Here is a 21,740-nt window from a genome sequence, read left to right as displayed (position 1 = left end):
GTTCATAGCAGCCCTATTTACAATAGCCCGGAGATGGAAACAACCTAAGTGTCCATCATCGGATGAATGGATAAAGAAGATGTGGCACATATATACAATGGAATATTACTCAGCCATAAAAAGAAATGAAATTGAGCTATTTGTAATGAGGTGGATAGACCTAGAGTCTGTCATACAGAGTGAAGTAAGTCAGAAAGAGAAAGACAAATACTGTATGCTAACACATATATATGGAATTTAAGAAAAAAAAATGTCATGAAGAACATAGGGGTAAGACAGGAATAAAGACACAGACCTACTAGAGAATGGACTTGAGGATATGGGGAGGGGGAAGGGTAAGCTGTGACAAAGTGAAAGAGCGGCATGGACATATATACACTACCAAACGTAAGGTAGATAGATAGTGGGAAGCAGCCGCATAGCACAGGGAGATCAGCTCGGTACTTTGTGACCGCCTGGAGGGGTGGGATAGGGAGGGTGGGAGGGAGACGCAAAAGGGAGGGGATATGGAAACATATGTATATGTATAACTGATTATATTTGTTATAAAGCAAAAAAATAAAATAAAAATAAATAAAAAAAAAAAAAAAAAAAAAAAAAAGAAACAAGCAGAGGTTACACCAGAGGTTCCCAACCTCCTCAATATTAGTAGATCCCTTCTCCCCCCAAACTTCATGCTTTTAAAATATTTTGTCTGTTAAACTAAATATCTTAAGAGTTAATTTATTTTCTCATTCCAGTCATGAAAAACAACAAAACCAAAAAAGAATAATCAGAAAATACAATACAAAATGGTGTTAAACGTACTCATTTAGTGAGACATTGAATGTTTTAACTCATCCATGTGGCTTGTGTGGGAAAACATATTATTTTATTAGGCCTTCTGAAATATTGACACCATTGAGAACCTGATTGTACCTTTTTGGACTTCCCTATGTTTTGGAACTTCAGGTTTGGATCTTCTGGGGTTGAAGTTACTAGGAAACTCAACAGAGTATAAGCACTAACCTCCAATTTATTAACTCATTTACTTCATGCTATTATGGGCACTGTTCAAATATGAGTGAAATCAGTGTTTACCAAAAAAATCAGTGTTTAAATTTCTGGCCTTTAGGAACTTATGATCTAAAGTTACATTCATGGATGTAGCCTGTTAAGTTCAGACTAACAAAAGCATAAATGGTAGAAGTACTGCAAGTATCATGTATTTCATCATGTGTAAATAAAGTCAGATCTTCACTTAGTAGGTGGTAGTTATGAGATCTTTCACATGCAGGCTAAGGTTGGATAAGAATGCTTGAAACGCACTCACTTTATCACACTTTAAAGTTGAACACATCAGAGATGAAATGACATGTTAAGAGTGTGGTTTTGAGTATGGGCAAAGAGAGTTCGGTGGCATGATTCAAGTCTCTTAAATTTAGAAAACGATTAATGGAAGGGATGGGGTCATTTAACTGTTCAGGGGGCCGGTGAAGAGTTGAGTTTTTTGAGCCTAATTCATGTGTTGGTGGTGCTGCCTTTTACAGCCAAGGAGTAAGGTAAGTTTCTGTCCTTCTCTCTCCCCTCTCCCCCTCTTCCTTCTTTCTCCTGCCTTCCCACAAAGGTGTCCAACATATCTGTAGCTCAGGGTATTATAAAGCTGGGGAGAAAATTGTCATTAACATGCTGCACACTTACAGCCAGCTGGAACAGTCAGGAGTGACTCTCACGTATCAGCTCCGTGAGTTTGCAGGAAGGTGGTTTGAGTGAAGGGAGGGCCATGCAGATAACTGAATGATCCAAAGTATGGGCATTTATGCATTTACAACCTTCATATGTCTAAGCATATGTAACTTTAAAATTAACTTTTTATATTAACAAGGTTCTTGTTTCTTCATTCTTACCTTCTTTCTTGATTCTTACCTTCTTAATAAACAAATGTGTTTGGGAGAAGGAAAGGTGGGCCTCCATAGGGGATTGAGCCTGCAGATTCAAGTAGAATAGGGTCATCAGAAATTTCCTGTCCATTTAGTAAAATCTTGCTTGCCTTTCAGCGCCAATTAAAAGCCCAGGTCCTTCAAGAAACCCTCCCTCTGTTCTCTCCAAACTGTGATTTTCCCTAGTTAATGAAGTTTAATATTTTGTCATTTCTAATGCTTTGTGGGTGTCCATGCTTAGGTAGTTCCCTCATTGGTTTTGGGTTCCGCTAATACTTACTGAGCAGTGCCATATTTTGGTAGGCCTTTTCACATCCGCTTCTCATGTAATTAAGCCCTGATTACAACCTAAATATTGATACTAAAGCAGGAGTCACCATCACTTCAGTTTACAGATGAAGAACGTGAGTCTAAAATAGGAGACTGGTTCAAGGTCACACACTAAGTGGCAGAGCCAGGAGAGAAACCTAGGTAGTCTGACTTCAAAGCCAGCTTGCTTTCTCTTGCTTAGCACAGCATGGAGAACACATTTCAGTAGAAAGAAAGCAGTTTGACACTTGACAGTGTGGTGCTGATTACTTTTTCTGATATGTGGGTGTTGCCTATCATTGAAAGCAGAAGAGAGATTCTAACTAGGCCCAGACCTGGTTCATAGCATAAAGTATTCCCCCATCCAATGAGCTTGCAGGAGTCCGGGGCAGTCCTCTCTCACCTGAAATATCGGAGGCGTTACCCAAAGGTAGTTAATAGATCTGGGAGCGTGCTACCTCGAGTGATAGAATTCACCCAGAGCAAATTTACCACGCTTCCTTGGTTTAATGGATGTGTCCCTGCTGAGAGAACCGAGCACCTGGTCTGGTGTTTGGGGTCCTATCACTTACATTTTGCTGCCATCTAGTGGTACTTATTACACCAGTTCAGTCTTCACAGCCGTAACTAGTCATGTTATCCATCAACGACCTGAGCATTATTGTTGAGCTTTTACAAATATGATAACATTTGTATAGCACTTTGTAAAGGGCAAAGCACTATGCAAATGTTAACTGTTATTAGAACTAATTATTAGATGACCTAGTACTTAATCTGCAGAATAGCCTACAATAAACTAGGGAATTGAAGATTCATCTCTGGTTAATTTTAGAAAAATATATCATGTCCCAGTTGATATAGCAACACACATATCGGAGTTATGAGCATAGCTTTTAAGACTCAGAATTTCCTTTGCCAGTGATATTTTAATACACTTGGATAAGAGATTCAAATAAGGAATGACATAATGGGGCATATCATCCTCTTTATCATTTGTTAGTATTCTTATAGGAGATTTATGTTAGCAATTCCAAAACCTCAATTTTATATCTAACACAGTTTATTTCATCTGTTCAGGACACCAACACTTAAGTCCTTTTTGTTTTCAATGGACAGAAAGATGTGAAAGCTATCTCTGCCCAAGTTATTCTTGGTTTAGAGCTGGTAGAACAGTGAAGCTAGAATGAGGTAAATGTGTAGAAATGCTGAACTAAGCACCTAGAAGAATCTTTAAGACTTAGGACAAAAGGTACACACATTAAAATGTAGAAGATTTGGAAGTCAGAAGGAAACATCAGGAATGAAGCTTTAGGACTACCTTCTTGGTACATGCTGGAACAAATTAGACAAAGTAGAAGGAAACAGTTCAGATGGTCAATAGATGCAGACAATCTAACGTATTTTTATTGGCACCCATATGTACTTAGTTAGACTATATATTCGTATATCGTAACAGTCAGCTAATAACCAAATGAATAGAATTGTTAGTGACTGTTAACCTTGCCCAAGAATAATTCTGCTGTGATATTTTTTTAGGTAAATGTAAACTAGAAACTGGGATGTCTTTTTCTAGACCTTTGTGCCCATGTGCCTTGAGATGGTGAAAGAGGAGCTTCAGTCCAGGTGATAGAGATTTTTGTGTGTCCAGAATAGCCAGAAAAGCAAGACCTGTCTATTATTTGAAAAAGATGAACCCCAGTAGTTAAGTGAGCTTTGAGAAGAATCTTTTTTCCTCATAAACCTGACACCTCTTTCTTAAATTAGTCTGGCAAAAAATAGAAATCGAGTTTTCTTGATTGAATCTTGGATGATACATTCAGTGAATTTTACCACTCATAAATTTTGCCTCCAACTGAACATGAAAATCAAGCCTTGGGGTTTTTTTGGGGGGGGTTCCCCCCTATAGATTTTCTCTCCACTTTAGATTCTCTTGAAACCAAAGAGAATTTGGTCAGTTCTTCAGCATTCAGTAAATGTTGGTTGAATGCCTCTCCCTGTCAAGCAGTGTTACTAGGTGCCAAAAATACTGTGGTGAGGAAAAAACAGAAAAGGTACCTACCCTCATGGAGCTTGCAAGCTAGTGAAGGACATGGTCAGTAATCAAATCAGCTCCCAGATAATCTTCATCGGAGTATATCATTAAAATTGTCTGAAGTAAATTAGTACAAGGTACTATGGGAAAATACTAAGGAGGTTCCCTGCTGGGCCAGGGCAGGTATTCCTGAGGAAGTAACATTTGAAATCCTAAGCATAAATAGCAGTTACACAGTTAAAGAGGGAGCAAAAGTTAAATTTTAAAGTATTAAATGATGTTTGTCTAACTATATCTTTGGTCTGATTTCAGGTTTTCATATGCATCAATATAGAAAGATGGCCAAAAAAAAACCTTTCCTTTAGAGTCTAAATGAAAACAAAGACTTTAAATCCATTCTAATCAGCAGTAGCCTTTCCTCTTTCAGAAATGTGATTTGTCTCAAAAGCACACAGTGTTCAGATGTTAGATGCTGATTTAACTCATTGAAATATGCATTATGCTAGTTGAGCTGGTTGTTAAGTTCATGTAAGCAGGAACAGCAGTTCTGCCTGACTTGGATTATTGCTGCAGTAGCTTCCTGACAAAGGGTTTTCTAATGCCAGATTGTTGTGCAATAGAACCTAGGAAAACACACCTGAGACATGTTGCCTTCTCATAATCATTCCATCATGGCATCACACAGGGTGCCGGGAGGGGCCTGGGTTTGGCAGTTGGAACAGAAGGCTGGAAATCAAAAAACCCTGTCTTCTATCCATGCTCTGCTGGAAACTCTCTGCATGACCTTGAGCAAATCCTGTAGCCTCTCCATCCTCTTGGGTATCTCTTATCGGATGTAGAAGCTCCGTTGGCACAGAGGTGTCAGGGGAAGTAACTAACATGTCCAAGAAACTATGTGAAGGTCTTGACGCCAGCCAAAGCGCTAGATGCTATATAAGAGCAAAATGACATAACATACGGGCATTGAAATATGTTATTGGAGAAATGCCCTGGAATGTCTTCTTAAGCAGTAGATATCAGGAAGAGAGGCAAGCCAAACCAGAGTGAGGATGATTTCTGAAAAACGTCAGCATTTCCTCAACTTGAAAAACAACAATGATGATAAAAACTTTTTCAAAAGAGTAAAAAAATTACCCCCAAGCCACATTTATCTTATCACACTAACTAGAAGTTTTCTGGGAGAACAATTCTTTTCTTTAAATGGATATGTATTCTTTCAGGAGAACTGGGGCACAAAGCCCAAGATTCCAATTGAATTGTCACATGGGGTAACTTTTGACAAGCCTGTCATTTGTCCATTTTCTCTTCTGACCCAGTGGTACTCCGAGGGATCAGAGGGGAGAAGAGGATTAATGTCATTGTGCACAGACAAATACACAGTTTCTTTGCGACACAAATTCCACTTGTTGAAGTTGACTAGGAAACATGAAGCACTTAGCAGTACCTCGTAATTATGCCTTGCATTTATCCGCCCCTCCTCCCCCCGTTATTAGTCAGATGGCCTCAGCTCATATCCTGAAATTTAGGCTTTTCTCTCCTTATGCAGTTAATCATAGTGCACTCAGCATGATTGTGGGGGGGGGCAGTCAGTGGAGAGAGGACCACAGCATTTCTCTAAGTGCAGAGATAGAACTGGTTTGACTAATTTTTATGCCTCCTTCTCTTACAGAGTTTGTCAAACTATTTCATGTATTTATTTGTTTTCTCCATTGGGTACATACCACTGGCATGGGCCACGGACACAGTTTGATTGGGAGGGTGTGGTTGGTCATGGAATACACCTGTACACCAGGCAGCAGAATTAGAATCCAGCCATCTTACCTCGGGTTGTAGAGCACGGGTAACTCCCGTGATAAGTGAAGAGCAATGGCGTGGACTTCTTACGATTTTCACTCCTCATCTTTTTCTGGCATCCAAGCACGGGCTGTATACTGGGAGCTGGACTTGTCCTGTCCCTCATGAGCCACAGCAGCCGAACAGAGTCGCGAGTTCACGTGGCAGCCTCGCTTCGGAAGCTCTCCGTGTACCTAGATGACAGCGGGGGCCAGAGCAGAACCTTTCAGGAGGTAGGAGACCAACGTTCCAGTCTCCTTCCCTCTGCTGGCTTTTGTTTTCCTCTTGCTGCTTATTTTCTACTTCTCCTGTTTTGGTAACTCTGAAATGAAATCCTTCCTCAATCTCAGCTGGGCTAAGGAGAAAATCTGAGTGGCAAACAACTTACATTAGATCATAAGGTTTTCAAATAGTGCAGCTATTTAAATCAACTTAGACTTACGTGTGGCATATAAGAGCCTTTAGTGAATACAAAAACCTAACTCAGCATCACTAGAGGGCAGTTTCTAAGAAGAGCTGCAATTTCTGGAGGAAGGTTAAATGGAGATTTTTTTAGAATTAGGCTCCATCCAAGTATAACTTTAAGAAATGGCCAGGAATAAGCTTAAGAAACTGCGGATCGAAAAGGCATTTGATTTTTTTTAATGTCAGTAAGCATGAAAAATTATTGAGGAAATTCCCTTCACCACACTTAATGAAAAGATTTTTCTGTGATGGTGCAAAAATATGCAGAATTGGGATCCTGGGCTCTGGTCTGTGTGTTGACTGGGTCGAGCAGGACATCTGAGGCCTGTGTGTCTGTGAGCCCAGGTGAAGCCGCGCCGCTGCAGGGCTCTTCTCTCTGGGAGGAGCCTGGGCCGACCTCTTGGCCTCGCTAGATTCTCCCTCTCATTAGAGCAGATCCCATTTTCCCCCGGCCTGCCCACGAGCTATTGATGAGCACATAATGGCTGCTGTGTTTCCCCGCTCAGCTCCTCTGCTTTCAGCAATAGGACTTGTTGAATCAGTGAATTTCTTTGGGGCACAGAGGGTTGCAGTTTTGTTCTAAGACATGCACCACATTTCCATTTTTAAAGCACTGCAGAGCACAGTTGGAAAGTACATTTTTTTTTTTTAAAGCCGAAGGAGAAAATGTTACAACCATGGAGCAATTTGATTAATAAATGAAAGCAAGGTTTTTATAATTGATGCATCTGTCTGCCTTGATGGTTTGATTTAGAAGGCCTCGAGCAAGCAATTTTGGTTGTTCCTCCCCTCTGATTTTTCTTATCCAATTTCTACCTTAGAAACTGCCTCTTTTTTTCATGCTGTATCAATCAGTGTGAGGAGTTGAACATTTCTACTTTGTCTTAACAGCATCTTTGTGAGGAAGGGGTTCATCATGAAAATGCAAGGTAGCAGGGAGGGCTGAATAACCTTGATTTGGAAAAATGGAAGCTCAAATAGTTGGAGTGACTTGCTTTAAGTTACTCAGCCAGTCAGTGGTCAATTTGGGATATACACTCAAGTATTGTTTCTACTCCCATCATTTAAAAAAATTTATAATTTGTTCATTTATTCATCTGCTTATTAAAATCACACCAGTGCTCTGAAGTGAGTAGTATTATCCCTATTTTACACAATTTATCCGACTCTAAAACCCACCTTCCTCGTTCGTCATGCTCCACTACTTCTACTAGGGAATCTTCATGTAGCAGCGTTTCACTGCTTTGAATTTCCTCTCCAGTTTGGCCTTGGATCAGAGCACATGGCCATTAGTAGTATCCACTGGTGATGAAAATCTACTTCTACTGTTGAGGGAACTTTTTGATTTAGCGTCTAAAGACCCAGGTTTGAATCTCGCCTCTGTCACTTGCTAGCTATGTGTAATTGAGCCTCGAAGATTTTATCCAGAAAGTAGCCATAATGACCCCCATCTCATAATATTGTTATGAAATATAAGTTAGGCAGCAAAACAATACCCGGTCTATAGTGGGTATACATGAATCCAATCCTTATCCCAGGGATAAGTTTGACAAAATATTCGTGTCAACTAAACCGTGTTCTTTTATTTCCCCTCATGAAAACACGTGTTTCTGCTGTCTTTTCTTCTCAGGTCCTTGCCTATACCCTCAGCTGTGTATGTACATCCGCATTCAGTGCCGGAATTATTGAGGCTGTGGAGGCTGAAGATATTATGAATAAGCTTCGACTGTTAGTGGAGAACAACCAGCAGGTTGGAATTTCTGGTTATTTCTCAGTGGGTCTCAGGCTGCTGCTAAGTCCTCATTCTAATTTACTCTGAATTAGGCTATAATGTGGTATGTTTTGTGCCCGGAACTGAGGAACTTCTAACTCTTGTCTTGTCCACAGCTATAACCAGTATCCACAGACATCTTTTTCTCTCTTTATCCCCTATAGACATTTTTTCTGTTTCAGTCTGAGTACGAAAGTCTTTACTGTCTCTCCAGCTATTGCTCTGTATTTATAAAATCTTAAAACACGTGGCTAGGGAATGTAAGAGTTACGTAAGGCTAGAAACAAAAATTCCTAACGATAGGAATAACCTGATAAAGTAAAGCCTCAGCAAGTTCAAGGCAGAGAAACTCTGCTCGTGACTAAATATATAGGAAAATTTAGATTCCTGCAATTTAAATGAAATACCCTTAAAATATTCCCTCTGTAATATTAGTCAGCCTTCAAAAGGAATAAAATTCTGACATACACTATGACGTGGATAACCTCAAGGACGTTATGCTAAGTGAAATAGGCCCATCACAAAAAGACAAACACTGTATGATTCTGTTTATATGAGGTATTTAGAGCAGTCAAAAGCATAGAGACAGAGAGTGGAATGGTGGTTGCCAGGGGCTGAGGGAGGGGGAATGGGGAATTATTGTTTAATAGGTACAGAATTTCAGTTTTGCAAGATGAAAGGAGTTCTAAAGATGGATGGGAGTGATGGTTGCACAGCATTATGAATGTACTTCATACCACTGAACTGTACACTTAAAAATGGTTAAGATGGTACATTTTATGTTATGCGTATTTTACCATAATTAAAAAAAATTGAAACAAAAATGTTCCCTCTGATCACACAGCCTCTAGAATTTCCCTGTTTGTATTTTGTTTGCTCAGCTCTTTGTTTTTTAGATTTCTCCAAAGTCTTAATATTGGCCATAGTGGGTTACTGCAGGATTCAGTCCAGGTTTTAAGCCTGTGCTGTATTGTATTGTTATTATTTTATGGTTGAATGCCTGCTCACTTACAGTCAGAATAGATTTTGCATTGTGAATCAACTATACTTCAATAAAAGATAAAATTAATGTAAAATTAGAAAAAAAAAGAATAGATTTTGCAAACACCAAAATATAGAAGTTTGCATATGCTGTGCTCATTATAGGATATTTTCTCCTCTTGTTTGGGGGTTGACTGGGCTTGGGTGATTTACCTTGGTGTTTTCACCCTAACCCCCTTCTTAGAATTTGGATTGTTTGACCCAAGTCAATCAGTAGTGCAGTATTCTTTTCCTAAAATAAACCACTCACTGAAGCTGAATTCCATACAATTAGACTACAGTTTCTGTTGCAGACCAGTATAGATTTAAAAAATCTGCAAATCTCTGATTTTCAGATGGAAACAGAATGTGTCTATAGGAAAGGGAGCCCTTAAATGTGCTTGTTTTGCTGTATATGAACATTCCTTTCTGTGCCATTCTTCTTTTTTTCTTACCTCGTCTTTTAATTTATTTTTAACAGACTTCAGGTTTTGCCCTGGCATTAGGAAACATAGTTCATGGTTTGTCTGTGTGTGGACATGGAAAAGCTGAAGACTTGGGCAACAAACTGCTCCCTGCCTGGATCAGAATTGTTCTAACAGAGGTAGAAGGACCTCCTGCATGTTATTTTATATTTTTATAAAGGAAAAAGAGCTACTTTATTGGACCATTTATAGGTGCTGCCAAGATATATAGCTTAACCATAAAAGAATAGGCAATTTCAAATGAGACACATGTACTTTTTTCCTTTTTAATTTTATTTTATTATTATTTTTTATACAGCAGGTTCTTATTAGTTATCTATTTTATACATATTAGTGTATACATGTCCATCACAATCTCCCAATTCATCCCACCTCCACCACTACCACCCGCTTCCGCCCTTGGTGTCCATACATTTGTTCTCTACATCTGTGTCTCTATTTCTGCCCTGCAAACCAGTTCATCTGTACCATTTTTCTATATTCTGCATATATGCATTAATATACAATATTTGTTTTTCTCTTTCTGACTTACTTCACTCTGTTTGACAGTCTCTAGGTCCATCCACGTCACTACAAATGACCCAATTTTGTTCCTTTTCATGGTTCAGTAATATTCCATTGTATATCTGTACCACATCTTCTTTATCCATTCGTCTGTCGATGGGCATTTAGGTTGCTTCCATGACCTGGCTATTGTAAATAGTGCTGCAGTGAACATTGGGGTGCATGTGTCTTTTTGAATTATGGTTTTCCCTTGGTATATGCCCAGTAGTGGAATTGCTGGGTCATATGGTAATTCTATTTTTAGTTTTTTAAGGAACCTCCATATTGTTCTCCATAGTGGCTGTATCCATTTACATTCCCACCAACAGTGCAAGAGGGTTCCCTTTTCTCCACACCCTCTCCAGCATTTGTTGTTTGTAGATTTTCTGATGATGCGCGTTCTAACTGGTGTGAGGTGATACCTCATTGTAGTTTTGATCTGCATTTCTCTAATAATTAGAGATGTTGAGCAGCTTTTCATGTGCCTCTTGGCCATCTGTATGGCTTCTTTGGAGAAATGTCTATTTAGGTTTTCTGCCTATTTTTTGATTGGGTTGTTTGTTTTTTTAATATTGAGCTGCATGAGCTTTTTATATATTTAGGAGATTAATCCTTTGTATGTTGATTCGTTTGCAAATATTTTCTCCCATTCTGAGGGGTGTCTTTTCGTCTTGTTTATAGTTTCCTTTGCTGTACAAAAGCTTTTAAGTTTCATTAGATCCCATTTGCTTATTTTCATTTTTATTTCTATTACTCTAGGAGGTGGGTCAAAAAAGATCTTGCTGTGATTTATGTCAAAGTGTGTTCTTCCTGTTTTCCTCTGAGAGGTTTATAGTGTCCGGTCTTATATTTAGGTCCTTAATCAATTTTGAGTTTATTTCTATGTATGGTGTTAGGGAATTTTCTGATTTCATTCTTTTACATGTACCTGTCCAGTTTTCCCAGCACCACTTACTGAAGAGACTGTCTTTTCTCCATGTATATCCTTGCCTCCTTTGTCATAGATTACTTGACCATAGGTGTGTGAGTTTATATCTGGTCTTTCTATCCTGTTCCATTGATCTATATTTCTGTTTTTGTGCCAGTGCCATATTGTCTTGATTACTGTAGCTTTGTAGTATAGTCTGAAGTCACGATGTCTGATTCATCCAGCTCCGTTTTTTTCCCTCAAGACTGCTTTGGCTATTTGGGGTGTTTTGTATCTCCATACAAATTTTAAGATTTTTTGTTCTAGTTCTGTAAAAAATGCCTTTGGTAATTTGTTAGGGATTACATTGAATCTGTAGATTGCTTTGGGTAGTATACTCATTTTCACAATATTGATTCTTCCAGTCCAAGAACATGGTATAGCTCTCCATCTGTTTGTGTCATCTTTGATTTCTTTCATCAGTGTCTTATAGTTTTCTGAGTACAGGTCTTTTACCTCTGTAGGTAGGTTTATACCTAGGTATTTTATTCTTTTTGTTGCAGTGGTGAATGGGATTGTTTCCTTAATTTCTCTTTCTGATCTTTCATTGTTAGTGTATAGGAATGCAAGAGATTTCTGTGTATTAATTTTGTATCCTGAAACTTTACCAAATTCATTAATTAGCTCTCGTTTTTTGGTGGCATCTTTAGGATTGTCTGTGTATAGTATTGTGTCATCTGAAAAGAGTGACAGTTTTACTTCTTCTTTTCCAATTTGTATTCCTTTTATTTCTTTTTCTTCTCTGATTGCCATGGCTAGGACTTGCAAAACATAAAAATATATGGTTTTTCTTCTTCCATTTGTTAATATGGTGTATCACATTGATTGATTTGTGTACATTGAAGAATCCTTTCATCCTTGGGATAAATCCCACTTGATCATGGTGTATGATCCTTTTAATGTGCTGCTGGATTCTGTTTGCTAGTATTTTCTTGAGGATTTTTGCATCTATATTCATCAGTCATATTGGTCTGTAATTTTCCTTTTTTGTAGTATCTTTGCCTGGTTTTGGTAATAGGGTGATGGTGGCCTCGTAGAATGAGTTTAGTAGTGTTCCTTCCTCTGCAATTTTTTGGAAGTGTTTGAGAAGGATGGGTGTTAGCTCTTCTCTAAATGTTTGATAGAATTCACCTGTGAAGTCATCTGGTCCTGGACTTTTGTTTGTTGGAAGATTTTTAATCACAGTTTCAATTTCATTCCTTGTGATCGGTCTGTTCATATTTTCTATTTCTTCCTGGTTCAGTCTTGGAAGGTTATACCTTTCTTAGAATTTGTCCATTTCTTCCAGGTTGTCCATTTTATTGGCATAGAGTTGCTTGTAGTAGTCTCTTATGATGCTTGGTGTTTCTGCGGTGTCCATTGTAACTTCTCCTTTTTCATTTCTGATTTTATTGATTTGAGTCCTCTCCCTCTTTTTCTTGATGGGTCTGGCTAAAGGTTTATCAATTTTGTTTATCTTCTCAAAGAACCAGCTTTTAGTTTTATTGATCTTTGCTATTGTTTCCTTCATTTGTTTTTCAGTTATTTCTGATCTAATCTTTATGATTTCTTTCCTCTACTAACTTTGGGTTTTGTTTGTTCCTCTTTCTCTAGTTCCTTTAAGTGTAAGTTTAGACTGTTTGTTTGAGATGTTTCTTGTTTCTTGGGGTAGGATTGTATAGCTATAAACTTCCCTCTTAGGGCTTCCCTGGTGGCGCAGTGGTTGAGAGTCCGCCTGCCGATGCAGGGGACATGGGTTCGTGCCCCAGTCCGGGAAGATCCCACATGCCGCAGAGCGGCTGGGCCCGTGAGCCATGGCTGCTGAGCCTGCACGTCCGGAGCCTGTGCTTCGCAACGGGAGAGGCCACAACAATGAGAGGCCCACATACCGCAAAAAAAAAAAAAAAAACTTCCCTCTTAGAACTGCTTTTGCTGCATCCCATAGGTTTTGGATTGTCATGTTTTTGTTGTCATTTGTCTCTAGGTATTTTTGATTTCCTCTTTGATTTCTTCAGTGATCTCTTGGTTATTTTGTAACGTATTGTTTAGCCTCCGTGTGTTTGGGTTTTTTATGTTTTTTCCCTGTACTTTATTTCTAATCTCAGCGTTTTGGTTGGAAAAGATGCTTGATATGATTTCAATTTTCTTAAATTTACTGAGGCTTGATTTGTGACCCAAGATGTGATCTCTCCTGGAGAATGTTCTGTGTGCAGTTGAGAAGAAAGTGTAATCTGCTGTTTTCGGATGGAATGTCCTATAAATACCGATTAAATCTATCTGGTCTATTGTGACATTTAAAGCTTGTGTTTCCTTATTAATTTTCTGTCTGGGTGATCTGTCCATTGGTGTAAGTGAGGTGTCAAAGTCCCCCTCTATTATTGTGTTACTGTCAATTTCTCCTTTTATGGCTGTTAGCATTTATTTGCCTTATCTATTGAGGTGGTCCTATGTTGGGTGCATATATATTTATAATTGTTATATCTTCTTCTTGGATCGATCCCTTGATCAGTATGTAGTGTCCTTCCTTGTCTCTTGCAACAGTCTTTATTTTAAAGTCTATTTTTTTCTGATATAAGTATTGCTACTCCAGCTTTCTTTTGATTTCCATTTGCATGGAATATCTTTTTCCATCCCCTCACTTTCAGTATGTATGTGTCCCTAGGTCTGAAGTGGGTCTCTTGTAGACAGCATATATATGGGTCTTGTTTTTGTATCCATTCAGCAAGGCTGTATCTTTTGGTTGGAGCATTTAATCCATTCACACTTAAGGTAATTGTCGATATGTATGTTCCTATTACCATTTTCTTAATTGTTTTGGGTCTGTCTTTGTAGGTCCTTTTTTCTCTTGTATTTCCCAAGAAACACTGCTTAGAGAAGTTAGAGAAGTTCCTTTAGCATTTGTTCTAGAGCTGGTTTGGTGGTGCTGAATTCTCTTAGCTTTTGTTTGTCTGTAAAGCTTTTGATTTATCTGTCGAATCTGAATGAGATCCTTGCTGGGTATAGTAATCTTGGTTGTAGTTTCTTCCCTTTCATCACTTTAAATATATCGTGCCGCTCCCTTCTGGCTTGTAGAGTTTCTGCTGAGAAATCAGCTGTTTACCTCATGGGGGTTCCCTTGTACGTTATTTGTCGTTTTTCCCTTGTCACTTTTAATAATTTTTCTTTTTCTTTAGTCCATTTGATTACTATGTGTCTCGGCATGTTTCTCCTTGGGTTTATCCTGCCTGGGACTCTCTGCGCTTCCTGGACTTCGGTGTCTACTTCCTTTCCCATGTTAGGGAAGTTTTTGGCTATAATCTCTTCAGGTATTTTCTCGGGTTCTTTCTCTCTCTCTTCTCCTTCTGGGACCCCTGTAATGCGAATGGTGGTGCATTTAATGTTGGCCCAGACGTCTCTTAGGCTTTCTTCATTTCTTCATTCTTTCTTCTTTATTCTGTCCAGCAGCAGTGAATTCCAGCAATCTATCTTCCAGGTCACTTATCCGTTCTTCTGCCTCAGTTAATCTGCTCTTGATTCCTTCTAGTGTATTTTTCATTTCAGTTATTGTATTGTTCATCTCTGTTTGCTTGTTCGTTAATTCTTCTAGGTGTTTGTTCTTTAATTCTCCTAGGCCTTTGTTAAACATTTCTTGCATGTTCTCGATTTTTGCTTCTGTTCTTTTTCCAAGGTCCTGGATCATCTTCACTATCATTATTCTGAATTCTTTTTCTGAAAGGTTACCGTTCTCCACTTCATTTAGTTGTTTTTCTGGGGTTTTATCTTGTTCCTTCATCTGGTACATAGTCCTCTGCCTTTTTATTTTGTCTATCATTCTGTGAATGTGGTTTTTGTTCCACAGGCTGCAGGATTGTAGTTCTTCTTGCTTCTGCTGTCTGCCCTCTGGTGGATGAGGCTATCTAAGAGGCTTGTGCAAGCTTCCTGATGGTAGGGACTGGTGGTGGGTAGAGCTGGGTGTTGCTCTGGTGGCAGAGCTCAGTAAAACTTTAATCCACTTGACTGTTGATGGGTGGGGCTGAGTTCCCTCCCTGTTGGTTGTTTGGCCTGAGGTTACCCAGCACTGGAGGCTACAGGCTCTTTGGTGGGGCTAATGGTGGACTCTGGGAGGGCTCACGCCAAGGAGTACTTCCCAGAACTTCTGCTGCCAGTGTCCTTGTCCCCATGGTGAGCCACAGCCACCCCCTACCTCTGCAGGAAACTCTCCAACACTAGCTGTTAGGTCTGGTTCAGTCTCCTGTGGGGTCAATGCTCCTTCTCCCTGGGTCCTGATGCGCACACTACTTTGTGTGTGCCCTCCAAGAGTGGAGTCTTTGTTTCCCCCAGTCCTGTCGAAGTCCTGCAATGAAATCCCACTAGCCTTCAAAGTCTGATTCTCTGGGAATTTCTCCTCCCATTGCCCAACCCCCAGTTTGGGAAGCCTGACGTGGGGCTCAGAAACTTCACTCCAGTGGGTGGACTGCTGTGTTATAATTGTTCTCCAGTTTGTGAGTCACCCACCCAGCAGTTACAGGATCTGATTTTATTGTGATTGCCCCCCTCCTACCATCTCATTGCAACTTCTCCTTTGTCTTTGGATGTGGGGTATCTTTTTTTGGTGAGTTCCAATATCTTCCTGTCAATGATTGTTCAGCAGTTAGTTGTGATTTTGGTGTTCTCACAAGAGGGAGTGAGCACACTTCCTTCTACTCTGCCATCTTGAACCAATCTCCCCCAAGACACATGTATTTTTAATGCCTTATAAATGATACATCCTGTTAACCATTATAGTTTTTTTTTTCTTAACTGGCTATTTTGTCAGTGTGTTAATTTTAAAACAACACTGTGGTTTTGAAAAATAAAAAACGACAAGAAACCACCTAGAATCTAACAACTTTAACCTGTTACTTTATTCAAGTCTGCTGCCATTCTCAGTTCAGTGACACAGGTTGTGTTGACGCTGCAAATTTAGTACCATTTTGGCCAGTTGTTTCTCTATGATATAATTTTTATCCACTTCAAACCCAAGGACTATTTCCCTCTTGACATATTCTGATGCTTTGTTTTCAGGGCACCTCCACAATGCTTTGTTTGGCAGCTCTTCATGGCATGGTGGCCTTGGTAGGCTCTGAAGGGGATGTAATGCAGGTAAAAAAAAAAGGGGTGGATGGGTGGGGGAAGAAACCTAAATGTGTACATAGTCACAGCAAGAAAAGAATACCCAATATCTCAGTATGCTAAGGAAAGGACAATATATGATCATGGTATTGTTTACACTGGGCTTTCTGGTGCCTTTATATATGGAAAATTGCTCTTGGTCAAGAATTCTTTCTATAGAGATATGCTCCTTATTTTATTTGGTTTGTAGGAATTAAACCTAGTCAACTTATATACTTTCTACAAAATTCTCTGAATGAGAAAAGTGATTGAATCCTAAGAAATTTAAAAAGCCATTCATAAGAAACTCCGTTTTGCATCTGTGATGTTTAAGTTTATATCTATGTAATTATGCTTTCACTTTAAAATGTTTTGTGTAGTGGACACATGTATATGTAAATTTACAAGTAATTCTAAGGTGTTCCTTTGTTCATACAGTAAAGGTTTATTACGTGACTGCTACATGCCACACTGAACTGGTGCTAGGAAATCAGTGATTTCATAAAGCATGGGCCCTGCCTTCAAGGAGCTCACAGCTTTTGTTTTTGAAATATAAGGATATAATGATAAACTATTTCACAGCTTAGATGATGATAACTCATACACTGGGAATATCATTATTTACTTCTGGGGGGATGCAGGATGGGTATTTCTTCCTTTTTCTTTCAGCTGAAGTCGGAAGCCATCCAGTCCTCTCATTTTCAAGGCAGACTTAATGAAGTCATTAGAACTTTAACTCAGGTGAGAAGGGGAATTTCAGACTCTTGAGTGGGAAAACAGATATTCCCCTTTGTGGTCTTTTTTCTTTTTCATGATATAAACTGTTTTACTTAGACAATGGGAAAATCTCTGGTTATTCATGGTGAGTTCAAGGGTCATTGGAGAATGGCTTATGGCCCTGCATAATTTGCTGATCAACACACACCACCTCTGGAAAAAAAGAAAGCTGGCATTTTTGAGTTAAGTTGGCACTGGTTTCTCTTAAAAATTAAAACCTGACCTTGCAAAGAAAGTCAGGCCCTCCAGACAAGGAAAGGTGGAAGACAGTCAAAGGGCAGGGCATATATCTAAGCAGAATGGTCAAGAGGCACTAGTTCAGATGTCACTGGTAAAAATATTTGGGTAAATTATGGTCAGCATTCTCCTTGGCTAAAGAATAAACATGCCCATCTGCTGAGAAATGATTTTATATTTTCAGATTTTTATTTTTAAAAAATCATGATGTTCATTGAATAAACTTAAAAGTACAGGATGAAAGAAGCTGAAAAAATATCACTGATGTTCCTTCCAACCTGAAGCAGCTGCTACTAATATTTGGTCATATTTCTTTTTAAGCATTCTTATTTTCTCTGCATAGTTGTATTCTTATCATATGTAGAACTTAGTATCCTAGGTTTTCACTTAGCATACTTGTTTTCATTCTTGCAAAATATAGCTGGTTATAATACTCACCACATAAAGAAGTTTTAGGAATTCATGGTTTTAAAAGCAAACAAATTTCTGAACAGAAGAAACTCTATGAATATTCTCCAAAAAAAATTCTCCTGAAACATAAGTTGCTGTAACTTGGGGAAAAATCTATAAATGAAAACTATTATTTAAAAAATCTTATTATGAATGATAAAACAGTAATAGAGCATTATTCAAGGAAGAGAGCAAAATAGTATCTCCTTCTACTTTTAAAGGTACTTTAGTTTTAAGCAACTATCACCTCTTTTTACTTTTTGGATTTTCTTTTCTCATTTTTTGAAAATTCCTTTAGACCAGTCTGACTCAGTGAAAACTGAGACAACCACTGGTACCTTCCATCATGACTGATAGATTCATTCATTCATTCATTCAGCAACACTTGTTGATCACCTCTATGTCCCACGTTTAGTATACTAGACAGTTGGTAGTGCATCTTGTATATCTCATTACCAGCCAAGCCACCACCTCATAAAAGATTAGTGACCTCCTGTGAGTGGCCTTCTGTTGAATAGAATTTGGATCTTGCCCCATCATTGAACTGTTACATTTCATTTATAGGTCATCAGTGTGTCTGGGGTGATTGGTCTTCAGTCAAATGCAATCTGGCTTCTAGGACATCTTCATCTGTCTACTCTGTCCTCAAATCAAAGTAGAACCTCGGGTAAGATTGGAGTCATAGAAAACTGGAGCTGGAAGGAGGGATTGCTGACGTGGGGCAATGTGCTTTGTTAAGAGAGTTAATTTTCACAGCTACCCTAGCACAGTAATATCAGTGGTGGATATTACTGTCCCTCTTTTACATCAGAGGAAAATGGACTGTGGAGAGGTCTCCTGACTTGCCCAGGGTCACATAGCAGTAAATGGTAAACATGCGGTTTGAACTAAGATCTCTCGGCCGCCAGAGCCCATGCTTTTTCACTCTTTCTCTCTGCCTTCCTTGGAGATCGGTTTAGACATTGAGTCTAACCCTATATTTTACAAATGGAGAACCCGAGGCTCAGAAAGATTACGTGACTTAGGTACAAGCTTAATGAGAAATCCAGAAACTAGGAATCAGACCCTTGAAGCTTGGAACAGAGTTCTTTTTATTTTACTAGATGTAATCATAGTTTGTATAATATTCATATTTCATTAAAAAACTCTTCATATATGGCTGGAGTTCTTTTGGCCCCTGGTTTTGAGAAAATAATTGGGTAAGTACTTTTAAAGATGTATATCTCCTTGGCCTTGGAATTAAAATCCTAGGTCTTAATGTAACAAGGCTTTTTCTATTTCCAGCTTTTTAATAAAAGCAATACAAATATTTGCAATTCCCACATGCTTAACTTATGTGTGTACTTGGAGATCTTCTGGGGAAGGCATCACTGTAATGCACTGGGACCTATAGCTACTCCTTGCTTTATAGAATTTTGACCACTGGCTCTCTTGGACTCATGCCAGGGAGGTTTAGGTACCAAAGATTCCTCATTAAAACCTAGTTTCACATATCCCCTGACAGGTAGTCTACAGACAGCATTACCATGGGCCACTATAATTACTGTCTCCCTCATTTTCAGTCACTCCTCAGCTATAGAAATAGGACATGGTTCCATAGCATTCCCAACATAATGAACTTTAGACAACTAGAAGCTGTCATATTAAAACTGGAAAAAGAAAAAAAAAGTAGTCATATTAGAAACCCTTGGTATTGCTAGTTTTGAAGGGCAGTGCTCTCACAAGGTCCTGGGAAAATAGCATGTGTATGTCAGGCTTTTGCTTTTTCACATAGGCTTTTAATTGTTATACTGTGGAATACACGGTCTGGCCCACATATACTGAAGGCAGGTCATAGTGAATCATCTTACACCCAGGTTCTTTGGAGCAACATGATTGTGTGTCTGGAAAAGTTGAGCCATCTATCCCAGTAAAAACCATTTCATGAAACAATTATGTGGAACTGGGAGGAAAAGAATCTGGGAAACTCCCAGGACTCAACGAGCATAAATGTCACTCCTTCACTGTTCCAGGTCAGCAGGCACATCTGGTTACTTGCACGTGTTGGTCACATAGAGGTCCCTGGCTTATGAAGTAAGAGACTGGCTGATATTAATGCTGATTGATGAATTTCCATAGTTCATATATCTGACTCAGGGTGCCCTGAAATAGCCCAGAGAATGGTGGTCTCATCCTAGAGGCCCAGTAGACTCCTTGCTCACGTAGAGGAGGTCACTGGATTGTGGCTCATTGATGTGCCAAAGTGGAAAAGGGTTTTTTTAAACCACTTCAGTACAATTTTTGTCCTCTGTAGTTTTTCAGCCTCCTCTAGATTTACAACCATTTTAGATTTGCTTGCATAGCCTAAGTGATGACTTCAAGGCCAGTCACTTAACCTAATAGAATTAGTTGCAACCACAGAGTATTGTTCTGAGATTAATGACATAAACACTTCTGCTTTGTCTCTAGGTTGATATGGCAGCATGAGATCATTATCTTTCCTTCATTAGTCCCACCAGGTTCATTGGTTAATTTGATCATTTTCTGTCTCCACAGTTCCTACCGACTATAGCTATTTGCCTGAAAGCAGTTTTATTAGAGCAGCCATTGGCTTCTTCATTACAGGAGGAAAAAAAGGCAAGTGAGCACATTTCTTGACCTCTGTCATACTGTCTACATGTCGAGTTTGTGTGCCCTCAGCTTGCTTCTGTAGAATTAAACAATACAAATCTGAAGGGGTGAATAATTTCTCCTGTCAGATCATCTTTGCAGTAGAGATGACTAGGAGACCAACTACACCAAGTGGTACATAAACATACACACTGTGTGTACTCTTGGAACTACCATATCTGATCTTGGGGGACACATGAATATCTTAATCTTCCTTTTGGCCATTTCGAAAGTATAAGCCACATTACTTTTCTTGTCAATTTCAAGTGAGTGTGACCTAAAAAGAGAAAACACACATGGGTGCAGTTTGTATTCCAGGACCAGACTTGGAGGTAAGTCTTCTCCCTGAACCTTGTGTGATCACTTTGTGCTGTTGGAATCACTGGCTCTAGTTCTTAATTTTACCTTGTGTTCTTTTTCTCTGCACCAGTTGTCCCTTTGTGATTCTTTGTTGATGCCACACACAACCTAAAGACAGAGATTGAGTGCCTTTTGTTTTTAACTGGAGCCAAAATAATGCCACATAAATTAGTAAATAAATGCTTTTTAATGATACACACCTACCATTTCGTGCTATGAGGAAAAAATGGATCCGAAATGAGCATGTGATGGCTCAGGCACCAGTTTTATGTAATATTCTTTCATTGATGTGTGCTAGTTTCATTCTTCGTTGGGTTGGCTGTGTCAGTCTGGGCAAAATCAGTGCCTGTATGACAACAAGACCATCCCAGTTTTAGGGGAAAAAAAGTTTTTAAACCAATTAAAATGAAGACATCTGGAGACATCTGAAGTCATTGATTAATGAAGGTCATGGAAGGATAAAATCTCACCATTGGAAGGGACCTTAAAAGTCATGTCCGTTGTCTAAGTTTCCACTGGGTACAGAAATCCCTGGAGCTTCCAGATTGTAAACTACTTTCATAGGTTGGACATGATTTCCCTTAGTTTCTGCAGTTCTAGAAATTGTGCATAATATTATCCTCGGGTTGCGACTTAGCATAATTTGCTTTTACATATCCTCAGTAAAAATTGGTATAAGGTTATGTCATTGTTGTACAAGATACGTTTATATATGAACATGTCATATATATAATGTGGAGTTAATTGTTTATATTGCCATAAATTAAGTCTTTTTAAAGTACAGAGATGTCGCCATTAGGAGGAAATTGAATTC

General features: G+C 38.9%; 1 protein-coding gene across 6 annotated transcripts in view; it reads left to right on the top strand.

Annotated features, from left to right (window-relative positions):
- The window catches only part of FOCAD (focadhesin), a 318,435-nt gene that overhangs the window by 254,825 nt on the left and 41,870 nt on the right, over positions 1 to 21,740 (top strand). For all 6 annotated transcript variants that reach the window (XR_014293267.1, XM_082612332.1, XM_082612335.1 and 3 more), the window contains 7 exons: positions 6,179 to 6,326; positions 8,189 to 8,308; positions 9,831 to 9,953; positions 16,367 to 16,444; positions 17,123 to 17,194; positions 18,482 to 18,584; positions 20,453 to 20,533. Coding sequence is in view for 5 of the 6 variants with exons in the window: in XM_082612332.1 (XP_082468458.1) it covers positions 6,179 to 6,326; positions 8,189 to 8,308; positions 9,831 to 9,953; positions 16,367 to 16,444; positions 17,123 to 17,194; positions 18,482 to 18,584; positions 20,453 to 20,533 (725 nt within the window). In the remaining variant the exon portion in view is untranslated. The remainder of the gene's footprint in view (positions 1 to 6,178; positions 6,327 to 8,188; positions 8,309 to 9,830; positions 9,954 to 16,366; positions 16,445 to 17,122; positions 17,195 to 18,481; positions 18,585 to 20,452; positions 20,534 to 21,740) is intronic.

This window comes from Mesoplodon mirus (genome assembly GCF_964341445.2).
Source record: "Mesoplodon mirus genome assembly, chromosome: 1".
Classification (NCBI taxonomy): domain Eukaryota; kingdom Metazoa; phylum Chordata; class Mammalia; order Artiodactyla; family Ziphiidae; genus Mesoplodon; species Mesoplodon mirus.
Note: the sequence above shows the minus strand (reverse complement) of the source record. Positions and strands in the feature narration are given on the sequence as shown.